Source organism: Pan paniscus, chromosome 18, assembly GCF_029289425.2.
Source record: "Pan paniscus chromosome 18, NHGRI_mPanPan1-v2.0_pri, whole genome shotgun sequence".
NCBI lineage: Eukaryota > Metazoa > Chordata > Mammalia > Primates > Hominidae > Pan > Pan paniscus.
The window spans coordinates 29,013,049-29,027,740 of NC_073267.2; the positions used below are offsets into that span (position 1 = coordinate 29,013,049).

The 14,692-nt window shown below is 47.2% G+C and overlaps 1 protein-coding gene across 10 annotated transcripts in view; it reads left to right on the top strand.

Annotated features, from left to right (window-relative positions):
- Positions 1–14,692, top strand: part of KATNIP (katanin interacting protein) — a 230,791-nt gene that overhangs the window by 68,890 nt on the left and 147,209 nt on the right. For all 10 annotated transcript variants that reach the window (XM_008959904.4, XM_008959900.4, XM_034951136.3 and 7 more), the window contains exons 4-5: positions 9,665–9,834; positions 12,056–12,153. In XM_008959904.4, coding sequence (XP_008958152.4) covers positions 9,665–9,834; positions 12,056–12,153 — 268 coding nt within the window. The remainder of the gene's footprint in view (positions 1–9,664; positions 9,835–12,055; positions 12,154–14,692) is intronic.

The following is a 14,692-nucleotide window of genomic DNA, read 5'->3' on the forward strand; positions in this document are numbered from 1 at the left end:
AGTGATCAAGGTCAAAACATCATGGTCTGGTTTGAAAGAGGCATCATTGCCTTGGTTCCTTTGTAGGGCTGAGGAAGTTCATTTTCAGTTCACCGCAGTTTGTCTTCAGGCCTCAAACTTTGCAATAAGCTGGGGATTTGCAAATTCAGATGCTGGGGGTGGCCAGGCAGTGAGTGGAGCTGGCTCAGTGGGACAGTGGGTACCTGAGCTCCTGTCTCCAAGCTGCTCAGCCCAGGCCAGCTGTCTGTGAGACCACAGTTCCCCCGGGTCCTCATCCTCCCAAGTCTGCCAGAGAAGCTGGAGATCTGCATTTGGGCTGTGAAATCTCCTGAGTTTTAAAATGTTGATAATGAATTCAAGTTAAAGCACAAAGCAAACAGAAAAACAATGCAGGCCCACAGAACTGGTGGGAGGAAGGGGAAGAAAAGGGAATGGGTACAAATGTGGGCCTCTGTGTTATCGGAATGGGCTTAGGGTCTCGCAGACAACAGAGTCTGGGGTAGGGAGGTGTCATCCTGCATGTGACTTCAGCTCTGGTCTCACTGACTGGACTCAGTGTTATCAACAGGGGCCCTGGTGGCACGTTGCATGGGACAAGTTTTTGTAATCTCACGAATTGCAGGAGTTTAGCATCTCTGCCCACCAGCCCCTTTACTAAATTTCAGTAAGACCCTAAATTCCATCTATGACAGCACCCACCCACTTTCCAGATACCTACCTACTGAGGCAGCACCACCCCTGGTAGAGATCTTCGGAACAGACAATCTCTCCAGGGCCAGCCAGAAACGCCACAACAGTGTCCTCTGTGCCCAGCAGCTCTGTGCTCATCCCCCTCCATCCCCACATCAACCTCAAACTAGAATGGCGAAGGCTTGTGCTGATTAGACCGACGTGGGTTTCCATCATCATTAATGCCACAGAGCAGGATGTTTTTATTCAATCTCTGGCAGACTGGATGGTGCCACTGAACACCTGGGTGATCGTTTAATCATCTGCATGTGACTTGTCTGGGGAGAGGCTGCCACAGTTCCTTATGAACAAATTGTTTCTCATTAATTGGGGGATCAATAAGTGTGCAATCAAAGAGGCACTGGCCAATAGTATAAATGAGAATTTCCAGAGACAAGGTTATAGCACAAAGACAATTAAAAGCTATATCAAAACTGCGTTGCCATAAAATTTGGGGGGACGTGTTGTCACCAAGATGGAGCTGCCGTGATGACAGGAAATTAGAAGGTAGAGCTGGAAAGAAACACCTGCCAGTGGAGACTTGTGAAGAATGGGAATCCCCCTGAGCCATCGTCGGTGAAATCTCAAAGGCACCTTTTGCAGAGTGCCAGCCATATGCCAGGCACCTCAACCCATCATTTTACTTTGTCTGCACACTACCCAATGGGGCAGAGTAACTGCACCCATTTTACAGGCAAGGAAGTGGAGGCTCCGAGCAGTGAGCAACTTGCCCGAGGTCTCACAGCCAGAAAGTGGTGGAGCCGGGCTGGACTCTATGTTTTGCTTGATGTTGTCATAAACAATCAAGAGGAGAAAAAAAACCTGCCGGATTGCCAGTGGCCCTATGTTAAGTGAGGAGGGGTTTTGTGGGAAGAACTGCAATTTACTTGGAAATCTAGTTATAGGACCAGATAGAAAACTAGCCTCTGAGCTTTATGCTGGACATTGAGGGAGATGAAAACCCAGGCTGCTTATCTGGGTTGTCTGTAACCCGAGAAGGGGGGATGTAATCGTTGGAGCGAGTTCTGAGCAGAGATCTGCCTAGAACACAGCTTCCCATAAGAAGCAGGGCAACATTTTTCTTTTATTCATTTAGCAGGATTTCACTGAGTACCTTCTAAGTGCCTGGCATTGCCATTAATGCAAAGGGAAGCATTGTGATAAGGAAGACACAGACTGTATTAGTTAGTATGTTTTGGCTGTAAGAGACAGAAACTCTCTTAAGTAAATGGACTTAAGCAGCTAGGAAACACTGGCTCATGGAATTAAGAAATCCAACATCGAGCTGGGCATGGTGGCTTCTGCTTGTAACCCCAACTATGCAGGAGGCTAAGGCAGGAGGATCACTTGAGCCCAGAAGTTCAAAACCCTGTCTCTAAAATATTTTTTTAAATAGCCAGGTGTGGTGGCATCCACCTATAGTTCTAGCTACTCACTACTTAGGAGGCTGAGGTGGGAGGATCACTTGAGTCTAGGAATTCAAGACTGCAGTGAGCTATGATTATGCCACTGCACTCCAGGCTGGGTGATAGAGTGAGACACTGTCTCTAAAAAAAAAAAGAAATTCATCATGATACTCTTGGCCTCAGGCATAGCTAGATCCAAGTGTTTAGATTATGTAATCAAAATCGACTATTCTCCATTTTCTATACCCTCGTTTTCCCATATTAGAGCCATTCTCAGGCAGGTACTTCACTTGCAGTGGCCAAGACAGCCAGGAAAAGCCCCTACGTACATCCTACCTAGAAGCATTAGGTATCTTTCCTAATGCTTCCAGCAAAAGTGCTGAGGAAGGTTCCCATTGGCCTGGCATGGGCCCAATTCCATCCCAAGCTACGTTAGGCCATTTTTGCATTACTATAAAGTAACAGCTGAGACTGGGTAATTTATAAAGAAGAAAGGTTTCATTGGCTCACGATTCTGCAGGCTGTACAGGAAGCATGGTGCCGCCATCTGCTTGGCTTCTGGGGAGGCCTCAGGGAGCTTGTATTCATGGCTAAAGGCAAAGTGGAAGCAGGCACATCACATGTTGAGAGCAGGAGAGAGAGGGTGGGGGGAGGTGCCACACACTTTTAAATGGCCAGATCTTGGGAGAACTCACTATCTCAAGGATAACATCAAGGGGATGCTGCTAAACCATTCATGAGAACTCTGCCCCCATGATTCAGTCACCTCCCACCAGGTCCTACCTCGACACTAGGGATTACAATCCAACATGAGATTTAGAGGGGACATACATCCTAACTATATACAAGCCAATCACTCCCTGTGTCTGGTGAGATGGCGCAGTCTACTGGCCGTTCCTTGGCCACCCCACTAAATTGTGCAGTGGAGTCAGTTTCACCCGGTGGAGTCAGTTTCATGGAGTCAAAGAAGGAATGGTGCTGTACCCAGTGGAGATCTGAGGGGCTCTGTTTGGAAGATGGGGGAGATTCCTGGCCAGGCAGAGAGAGCAGGTGTCCACCACACAGCTCTTACCCTTGAAGAACTCCCCAGTAGTGGCAGGGTGAGCGCAAGCCCACCTATAACTATGACAAAAGAAGCAGAAAGTGATTGTGTGCTCCAGGAGAAGACTGGGGGCAGGGAGTAGGGGGACAGAGTCTGGAGATGTGACAGCCTTGCCTCACTCCTGCAGAAACCCTCCCAGCTGCCTGTCCCAGTGGACTCTGAGTGATTCTTGTCACTCAACCTCATGAAAGAGGTAATCACGCCCGACAAGATTCATAAAAGAGCAGGCGGAGTGATCAAAGGGCTGAGTGATGACGATTGACTGAGAAGATGAGGGCCCTTGTATCTGAAGAGGTGACAGCAGAGAGGGGCTGTAATATACACCTCTAGACTGTAGGGGGTAGACCCAGATTTGCCCTCCAGGTCCAAGAATCCAGCAATGCTGTGATCATTTGGTCCTTGAGAAAGGTCATTCAAGGGAAACTTACAGGAAAACTTGCCCACAAAAGTGCTGGGCCTGCAGCCCCAGGAGAAGATCCAGGCAGAAAGAAGGAAGGAGAGAACCAGCATCACTGGGGGCCTCACCTGGACCTTTGTCTGAGTCAGAGCTTTAACCCAGTCTATCCTTTTGTCCTCATGGCAGCCCAGGGAGGTGCCGGCATCTTTAGTCTCCTGTTACAGAAGAGGAAACAGACCCCAGGGAGGTTTAGGAACTTGCTCAAGGTCATGCAAGCTGGGGAAATGGCGGAGTCTCTGGCAATGAGCTCCGTCCTCCACACTCACCTCCTCCACCTGCACAGATGCTCTTATGTGCAGCTCTGTGGAGCATCCTAGGTGACCTACAGGTTCTGGGGAGGAATGGCAGGCTTCTTTTTACACCCCTGCCCTCCCTGTCTTCACCCTTCAAGACTGGACTCAAATGCCACCCCCTCCAAGGAGTCCCCAGTTGCTAGCCAGTGCTCTCTCCTCTGACCTCTTCTTTCTCAGAGCCTCTGTGATGCCTGGTGCTAGAGGCAAGAAACAGCAGGAAGGAGCAGGGGAGAGCACAAGCACTGCAGCCCCATGGGCCAGAACTCAAATCCAGGTTGGAGGTTTCCTTGGCTCTCTGGCCTTCGGCAAGTTCATTTCTAAAACACGCCAACAGAACCTCAGTCCCAGGATCACTGAAGGGTGAAGTGAGACAAGGCCCTTGAAGGCCCATAGCAAGCCCCCTACCCAACCCAGTATTCATCATCATCATCATCATCATTATCATCATTCAGTTATTGACTGACTGACTGATTGATTGATTGATTGATTGATTGAGATGGGGGTCTCACTCTGTTGCCTAGGTTGGAGTGCATTGGTGTGATCATAGCTCACTGCACTCTCCAACCCCTGGACTCAAGCGATCCTCTTGCCTCAGATTCCCTAGTAGCTGGGCCTACATGTGCGGGCCACCACATCCAGCTACTTTTTTTAATGTTTATTATTATTATCATCCTTTCGATATAAATGCCTTCTCCCCAAATTGACATCCAGGTAATTCTTGAATGGCTGATCCTTGGGGAAACCCCTCAGGCGACCTGAGATGACCGAGATCTGGAGGAACCATGTGGTTCATCTGTAGTGCCATGGCAGCCACACCGCTCAGAGACCACTCAGTCATAAGCCTAGTCACAATTAGGCCGCAGCCCCCTGAGAACACAGTGACCTGCCCTTTGTGTTCAAAGGGCCCTTGTGTTCAAAGGCTCCTCATTGCCAGAGGCTCCGCCATTTCCCCAGCTTGCATGACCTTGAGCAAGTCCCTAAACCTCCCTGGGGTCTGTTTCCTCTTCTGTAACAGGAGACTAAAGATGCCGGCACCTCCCTGGGCTGCCATGAGGACAAAAGGATAGACTGGGTTAAAGCTCTGGCTCAGACAAAGGTCCAGGTTAGGCCCCCAGTGATGCTGGTTCTCTCCTTCCTTCTTTCTGCCTGGATCTTCTCCTGGGGCTGCGGGCTCAGCATTTTTGTGGGCAAGTTTTCCTGTAAGTTTCCCTTTGAAACTTTGTGTTCAAAGGGCCCTTGTGTTCACTGGGTCCTCCTTGCCATCTAGGTCCCTGCCCGGTGGCCCACAAGGAGGAGAATCCTCCCCGACCACCCCAGCCCCAGCCATGTCAGGTCCCTAGACTGCCTCATCACACCCTGTACTCCCCACTCACTCCTTCACTTCCTCATCTGTGCAGGTGATCCCAAAGGCCAACATGGGCATAAAATGGAAATGATGGGTGTGATGTGCATCACGTGAATGGTAGCTGTGAGCACTAGGGTATTCATCCATGTCTCCTGCCCCAACTTGAGATCCTTGGGGTCACTTGTTCCAGAAACAGGCATTGAGGCCAGACGCAGTGGCTCATGCCTGTAATCCCAGGACTTTGGGAGGCCAAGGTGGGTGGATCCACTGAGCCTAGGAGTTTGAGACCAGCCTGGACAACACAGGGAGACCCTGTCTCTACAGAAAAAAATACAAAAATTAGCCGGGTGTGGTGGCATGCACCTGTAGTCCCTGCTACTCGAGAGGCTGAGGTGGGAGGATTGCTTGAGCCCAGGAGATCAAGGCTGCAGTGAGCTGTGATCACACCACTACACTCCAGCCTGGGCAACAGAGCAAGACCCGGGAAAAAAAGAAAAGAAAGAAATAGCCATTGAGAGCTTTCCGCATTCAGCAGGCACCATGGCCCCACAGGACAGAGGCTCAGAGTCCAGTGTGGGGGAAGAAGAATAAACAAATACACAGATACATCCATAATATAACATTAGCCAGTGATAGTGTGCCATTGGAAAAAGTTGAACCGGCAAGCCAGTAGAGGGTGGCAGGGCAGCAGGAGGGAAGAGTTCAATTTTAGATAGGGCAGGAGCGGAATCTGATTTATCTGAGTCCCCTCTGCCCAGGACAGCTTTTTATGCAAAGTAGGCTATCAATTTTTAAAAAACACTTTTCTTTGATGCCACCTGAATATTACTGATGCACTCCACTGCAGTAGGGGAGTTCCTTTAGCAATTCCTTTCCAGTCTGAATAATTATCTCCTAATTTATCAGTTTCATAAATCTACATTTTCATAAATCATTCTGCCTAAGGAGGGGCACCCGTGGACTGCCAGTCTCAGATCCTGGATAGCTGGATGCCGTGACTGTTAATGTGGCATCAGAAGGCAGGGAGAGAAGTTGAGGCAGGCTGTCTGCCTGGGTGATCAGATTCCCCACTCTGCCCCGCCACAGGCCTCCCAGGACCTAGGCTCCTGCTCCCTCCCTGGAGACTGACAGTGCCTACATTGTCCCTTGATTGTTTGCTCTTGCAAGCGTAGCTATTGCTGTGTTTGGAAATTGTCTCTTAGTTACTTGTGTTTTTCTTCTGTTTTATGTTGTTGCCCAACAATCAGGCATCTCCCAGGCTTCCAAGGCTGGCAAGAGATAAGCAGCCTGTAATAAATGTTCCTGCCACAATTGGTGAAAAGATGAATGTATCAGCTGCTAAAGAAACATTTAAAAAATAAACAAAGAAATCACCCACAATGCCACCACCTTCCCTCAACAACTCATTTCATTTTACATTTATCACCTTCCACACTGGGTCCACAAACACACAGTTTTCCATCTTTACCTTTACTACATATGCCTTTTTCTTTTCATTTCATTTCTTTTCTTTTTTCTTTCTTTCTTTTTTTTTTTTTTGGAGACAAGGTCTCTGTCTGTCACCCGGGCTGGAGTGCAGTGGCATGATCATGTCTCACTACAGCCTCAACCTCCCCAGTTCAAGCCATCCTCCTGCCCCAGCCTCCCAAGTAGCTAGAACCACAGGTGCACGCTACCACGCCCAGTTAATTTTTATATTTTTTATAGAGACGGGGTTTCACCATGTTGCCCAGGCTAATCTCAGAACGCCTGGGCTCAAGCAGTCCAGTCTGCCTGCCCCAGCCTCCCAAAGTGCTGGGATTACAGGCATGAGCCACTGTGCTCTGGCCTCTGTATCATTTTTATTCTGCCTTTTTCATCACCACTCCCCCGCCCCCCACTGAACAGATCACAAACAATCCCCCATGTTTCTATAGAGTCTTCATAATGATAACATCTGTGTAATAGCAGCTTCCACTTCTCTGGTGTTGGACATTTGGGTTGCTTCCAGAGTTTTGTTATTACTGAACACTGACTGTCTTCTTGCCCAGAGTTCATATGCTTAGGAACAATTTGCCGGAATGTGCTTACTGGGCAAAGACCAAACATATGGCATTTTCTATATTTTCATACTACTTCTGAGAAGGTTCTATGAATTACCAGCAATGTCTAAGTTTGCCAGTTTCAACATCATCTTGCTAGCTTTACAAGTTGTCTTCGTTTTGGTGTAGACTCTGGAGCCAAATTGCCTAAGTTTGCATTCTACCCCTGCCGCATACTATAATAGCTATGTGACCTTGGGCAAGTTCTTTAACCTTTCTATGCCTTATACTCCTTATCTTCTAAATGGAGATAATAAAAGTGATTACGGCCAGGCACAGTGGCTCACGCCTGTAATCCCAACACTCTGGGAGGCCGAAGTGGGCAGATGGTCAGGAGTTCAAGACCAGCCTGGCCAACATGGTGAAACCCTGTCTCTACTAAAAACACACGCAAAAAAAAAAATTGGCCAGGTGTGGTGGCACATGCCTGTAGTCCAAGCTACCTGGGAGGCTGAGGTAGGAGAATCAGAATCGCTTGAACCCCAGGAGGTGGAGGTTGCAGTGAGCCGAGATCGCACCACTGCACTCCAGCCTGGGTGGCAGTGCGAGACTCCGTCTCAAAAAAAAAAAAAAGTGGTTACCCTGTAGGATTATTGTGAAGAGTAACTTCTTCATATCGTTGATCATCATTATTCTCTGACTTTCTGTCTGTGAATTTGTGTCATCACCAAAACTGATCTGTAACCCCACAGTCGATACTTGCTGCATTTTTGCGGTCACTTGCAGACACGTGCAGAGAGGCAACATCTTTAGTCCCCCGATACACACGTTCCCAGCTGATATAGAACAAGGCAATTCTCTGCCTCTTATACTATAAACAAATGTCCTTTTTGCCTTGTACGTAGTGCCATGTTTTTCACATTTTTGTGCTTTCTGCTGGTGATTTCATTGCTTAAACTGGCCTTATACATAGTGCAGAAATGCTGTTCAGTGTTCCTAAGCATGAGGCTGTGATATGCCTTATGAAGAAAATACATATGTTAGGAAGCTTTGTTCAGGCATGAGTGATAGTGCTTTTGGCTGTGAGTTTGGTGTGAATGAATCAACGGCGTAATAAGGCATCTTTAAACAGAAACACACATACACAAGGTTCTGTGTTGATTGGTTCATGAAAATGTGAACAAAGACTCACAGGCACCTGACCCTGTATTTCCTCTAGGAGCAGTAGTTCCAAATTCTCTAATTCAGAATTCACGGTGACTTTCTAGACCACTCGTACTGCGAATAATGAGAATCGACTTTAGGTTTTTAGAACAGAGTTTAGCATACAGTATGCACCTTTTATGTGATTGCTATTATTTTTTAAAATTTAAATTTTGCTAATTTGATTGGCACTTATTTAATTACTGAAGAAGAGGCACACTTGTTGCTAGGTTGGCTGGTTGTCTGTATAAATGTAGTTGATGTAGGAGTGTCTAAAGCTGTGTATAAAATGCAGGCGAGTCTGGCGTCCAATGGAAGCAGTTCTCTGGGGGCTGAAGAAGACACTGTACTCTGCATATGGCAGTGTGACATCAGGATTGGGTAAAGGACCAGGCCCAAGGTGTAAGGATGGGCTTCAGTGAAAGCTAAATTAGGGACCTGGCAACACTCCTGCCTTTTAGCCAAAAGATGTGATAATCCTATTGTTAACCTTGAACCAACGCCTGCATTGATATATTTTTTAACTGCATTAGAATATGACATGATGGCCTTTGAAATATCAGGGGTGAGTGTTTTGAGAACACATCTATTCACTGAAGCAAAACGTTAGCCCACCTGGTCTGACGAAAGCTGTTTTCTGATTTGTAAATGGGTGGTATGAAATCTCTCTCACAAAGCCTGAGAGCCTAAAAACCCCTTTTTGTTACACATCAAACAAAGTTTCACACAAAGTGAAATTGCATAAAATTGGGATCTTTTCAGAAAGCCCAGGCTGTATGATAGCAGTGTGTAAACACACGCCTCCTCTCTGCCTTGGCCAGCACGGGGCATGAACTGGGTGTGTTCTTTCTCACTAATGTGTATTTGAGCCTCAGAATGAGAGCTGCAGAAACTTCCCTGTAGGGCCCCAAACTGTCTCCCCCTCGTGGCTTCTCTAAGTGGGTAATGGGCCTGTTAGAGGCTGTTTGTAGACAAACAGCTGGGCACACGCCCCCTGGGCTCTGATTAGAGACGCTTCACTGTGGGAACAGCAGTTCACTCCTGGCTTGAGGGTACAGCAGCCCAGACTCAAATGATGAGGAGGAACAACCCACCGTTTCTCTTTCAGGATATTAAAGCATTTGAAAAGCAAGGACCCCGTGCAATTGAGGCTGGAGCACTTGGAGCAAGGTTTCTCTGTCTATGTCAACGGTGCCAATTCGGAGCTGAAATCGTCACCGCGGAAAGCTATTCACTCTGACTTCTCCAGAAGTGCCTCCCACACGGAGGGGACACACGGTGAGCACAGGCCCTCCAGGCTGAGTCTCAGCTCTGTTAATCAAAATTAATTAGGGTCAGGGTGCAGTGGCTCACACCTGTAATCACATCACTTTGGGAGGCTGAGGCGGGTGGATCACTTGAGGCCAAGAGTTCCAGACCAGCCTGGGCAACATGGTGAAACCCTATCTCTACTAAAAATACGAAAATTAGCCAGGCATGATGGCATGCACCTGTAGTCCCAGCTACTGAGGAGGCCGAGGCACAAGAATCACTTAAACCTGGGAGGCGGAGGTTGCAGTGAGCCGAAATCGCACCACTGCACTCCAGCATGGGTGACAGAGCAAGACTCTGTCAAAAAAAAAAAAAAATAGGGATTATGGAACCACGTCCTGTGCGTGTGAACAACGAACACAAGTTAATTACACCCGCATGGCCAGAAAGAGAGCATAAGAATGAGAAAGAGAAATCCTGTTTTATTCCTGTTTAAACTAGTCTTGGCCTCTACTACCCCAGAGCAAAGGCAGCCAAAGCAGTAAATTTCTAGCTTTTACATTTCCTGGGTCTTAAGTCAGTACTTTAAGGGAATGTCTAGGGAAATTTTGGATTATATCTGATTTTTCACTTAGTATGTTTTAACTTTAGTACCTAACCCCTGTGTAATATTTGATTTTACCACTCATTTCTGTATTTAGTTAATCTATACCGTGCATACTTTAAATGGATTTCACGTGCCCTATAAGAAAACCACAGGAAGCTTGTGTGTAATAGAAAAATTCCCAACCCAGCCTAGCATAGACACGGAAAATGATTGGGCAGTTGAATGAATGAAACAGCAGAGCACGTGGAGTCTGGATACCATGGGGAAGCCACTTAGTCTCTCTGTGCCTTTGTTTGCTCATCTTTAAAGTGGGACTCAGCTAGACATGGTGGCTCAGGCCTGTAATCCCAGCACTTTGGGAGGCCAAGGTGGGCAGATCGTTTGAGCTCAGGAGTTAGAGGCCAGCCTGGGCAACATAGACCCTGTATCTGCAAAAAATACAAAAGTAGCTGGGCATGGTGGTGCATGCCTGTAGTCTCACCTACTCAGGAGGCTGAGGCAGGAGGACTGATTGGGCCCGGGAAGTCAAGGTTGCAATGAGCTATGACTATGCCACTGTACTCCAGCCTGGGTGACAGAGCAAGACCCTGTTTCAAAATAAATAAATAAATATTTAAAAAACAATAATAAAACGGGACTGGCGAGACTGCTTATCCCAAGTAGCTGTCAGAATACCTTTAAGGTAGGCTGCCTTGTTGGAGAGGCCAGTGTGCTACCAAGCAAGTTACAAGAAGATCTGGAATGAGGCAGACTGGATTTGAATGAACCCTGTTCTGCCACTTTCTGGCTTTGAGACCTTAGGCAGTTAGGACCTCTCTGACCCCAGTTTCCTCTTGCATAAAATGGGAATAATTATGCCCACCTTGCAGGCTTGCTGGGAAGATTAAATGATGTAAGAAATGTAAGCTGTCTGTCACACAGTAACTGATTGGTGTTATTCTAATCTATGGCCTCACAGACATGGTAAGATCCCAAGCCATTAATATATAGTAAAAGTCAAAACAACAACAAAAGGGCAAGAAGAGAAAGTGATTCCTGAAATGGTTTCCTAGGAGAGCCACTACAGTTGAACTCAGAGTGTAGCTTGAGCTCCCCAGCCCCCAGGGCAAAGAGGGAAACCAGTGGCTCTCCTAGTTTTCATGGTGGAGGCAGACCTGCTGCTGCTAGTAAGGAGAATTCAGCTTTTCCTGGTCCACGTTTCAGGGAGGAACAGATAACAGGATTCTGTGTACTTGGAACACCAGCAGTACCTTCATTCATTCATTCATTCAGCAAAGAGATTCACCCTCTACACTCTTTTACACAAATGGTGACCTCTTGTACCTACTGTCCTGAACCTTGTCTCTGTAGCTTAGAGACTCTTCTCTGTATATACAGACCTGCCTGATCCGGCCATATATTATACATATTATTCCATGGCATGGATATATATACTGGAACTTATTTACCCATTCCTTTTTTGCTCAACATTTAGCTTGTTTTCTGATGTCTTGTTGCCACAACCGCGCTGTAGTCAATGTCCTCATACACAAGACTTTGGGCACACTGATATGCATTTTAGACATGAGTTACAGACCAACCCAGTACTGTGAGCTTGTCATCAGTGCCTCACCAAGTCTCCTTCCCTCGTCTCTGGTGCAGATTATGGACGAAGAACTCTGTTTCGAGAAGCTGAAGAAGCCTTAAGACGCAGTTCACGGACAGCCCCCAGTAAAGTCCAGCGCCGAGGATGGCACCAGGTCTGGAGACTGTGGCCCCAGCCCACGCTTTAGAATACAGAGTGTGGGTGGCTGTGGGAATAGAAATACAATCAGAGCATTTAAAACCCCCATGGGCCAGGCACAGTGGCTCCTTTATGCAATCCCAGCATTTTGGGAGGGTGAGGTGGGAGGATCACTTTGAGCCCAGAAGTTCGAGACCAGCTTGGGCAACAAAGTGAGACTTCATCTCTACTAAAAATAAAAATAAAAAATTCGCCAGGTGTGGCAGCACATACCTCTAGTCCCAGCTACTCAGGAGGCTGAGGTGGGAGGATTGCATGAGCCCAGAAGTTTAAGCCTGCAGTGAGCTACAGTTGCACCACTGCACTCCAGCCTGGGCAACAGAGCAAGAGCCTGTCTAAAAAAAAAAAAAACCACCCTATGGGGAGTAGGTGGGTCTGGCTGGGCATGGTAGTGTGCCCTTTCTGCATGTGGAACTGACCTTTGGAGAGACCGCTCTGCTGCACGGCCCTCCCCTTTGGATGTGGCCACTCCAGCCCCACTTGGGGGTATAGGAAGGTCAGACTCAGAGTCCCATCATGATGACTCATTCATTCAGCTATTTTTTTATTGAGTACCCACTATGTGCCAGGCACAGTTCTGGATGTCAGGGATACAGTGGGTGCATATGACAAAGCCCCTGCCCCATGGAACTGAGATGCCATTTTGGGTTGCAGCTGGTGTGCTGATGTCAGGAGCTTGCATTTTGTAGCATCTACCCCAGGTACCACACGTAGGCTCAGCTCCCATGTAACTCGTCTCCTTTGCCCTCCCAGCAGAACTGTAGAGTACGTTCCAATATTGTCCCTCTTTATAAGGAGCTGAAGAGATGGAGGTTCAGAAAAGTTCAGTGAGTTTTCCAAGATCAACAGCTAAGAAGTGGCAGAATCAAGAGTCAGTCTTAGATCTTTTGCCCCAAATTCTGTGTTCTTGCTCATATAGTTCTGGATATTTTACCTCATAGTCACTCATACCTTACCGGGGACCAGCAGGTCCCAGCCCCGTCAAATGAAGAATGACGAGGTTCACACACTTGGAAAGGAAAGCTTTATTTCTCAGAAAGGGTGGCAGCCTCCCTCCCAGGTGGCCATTCCGGCAGGCTAGGAAACACAGCCTCAGGCCAGAAGCCAGAAAACTGCACTTTGAAGTTCAGAGGGATAAGACGGATTTATGCTGAATAGGTGACGCAATATACATATTCAGTAAGCTGTAGGAGGAGTTATGAATATTTATGAAAGGAGAAATATGCGCATGTGCAGTTGAGCTTCATGCCTCTCCATGGATCCCATCGTCAAAAAATGGCGGCATTAGCAGGATCTGAGGGTGGAGGTTTTGGCCTTCTGATGTCAAAAGGCGAATCGGGAGACACGGAAACCCTCACTGTGCATCCTCTATAGAGGGGTCAGAACCACTTCATGGTCAGTGGTCCCTTACCAGGAAGAAATGCTGGTCAGTTGTGTAGTAACCACAGAAGGGAGGGGCAGCAGGCAGGCTGGTTGGGAGGGGCAGCAGGCTGTTGGTTGATATCAGTGGTGGAGTCTTTGAAAAGGGCTGATTTCTTTTTTTTTTTTTTTCTTTTTTTGAGACAGAGTCTCGCTCTGTCACCCTGGGTGGAGTGCAGTGGTGTGATCTTGGCTCACTGCAACCTCTGCCTCCCGGTTTCAAGCGATTTTCCTGCCTCAGCCTCCCAAGTAGCTGGGATTACAGGTGCCTGCCACCACACTCGGCTGATTTTGTATTTTTAATAGAGACTGGGTTTCACCATGTTGGCCAGGATGGTCTCGAACTCCTGACCTCAGGTGATCCGCCCGCCTCAACCTCCCAAAGTGCTGGGATTACAGGCATGAGCCACCACGCCCGGCCGAAAAGGGCTGGTTTCTTTTTAACCCTTAGAAAAGAAAGCCTCCTGGTGGTTAACGAGGGAGGGGATATAATGAGGCATGTCTGACCTCCCGTCCCATCATTGCTGGGAACTCAGTTGTAAGGTTTCTCTGGGGTCCCCTTGGCCAAGAAAGGGTTCATTCAGTTGGCTGGGATCTTGAGATTTTCTTTTTATTTCTCAGCCCTGACTGTACATTTAAATGGCCTAGGGAGGTTTTAAAATATAGATGCTCAGGCCCCACCCCCAGAGATTCTGACTTGCTGAGGCTTAAGCAGTGTTATTTTTTAAATTACTGTAATTTTTTCTCTTTAAAATTTATTTTTGTACTATATTTTTTATTTTTTATATAAAATAAAATTTAAATATATTTTTATTTATTTTTATATATTTTTTTATTTATTTTTTACTTATTTTTATTCACTATATTACCCAGGCTAGTCTTGAACTTCTGGCCTCAAGTGATCCTCCTGCCTCGGCCTCCCAAAGTGCTGAGATTTCAGGCATGAGCCTCCACGCCAGGCCTGTTGTTATTTTTTAACTTGTGTTCACCAATATTGGGAACTACTACCACATACAATTTCACACTGTACTAAATGTATGGGTCTGTAGTTAAATGCTTTCATACCCTTTATCAGG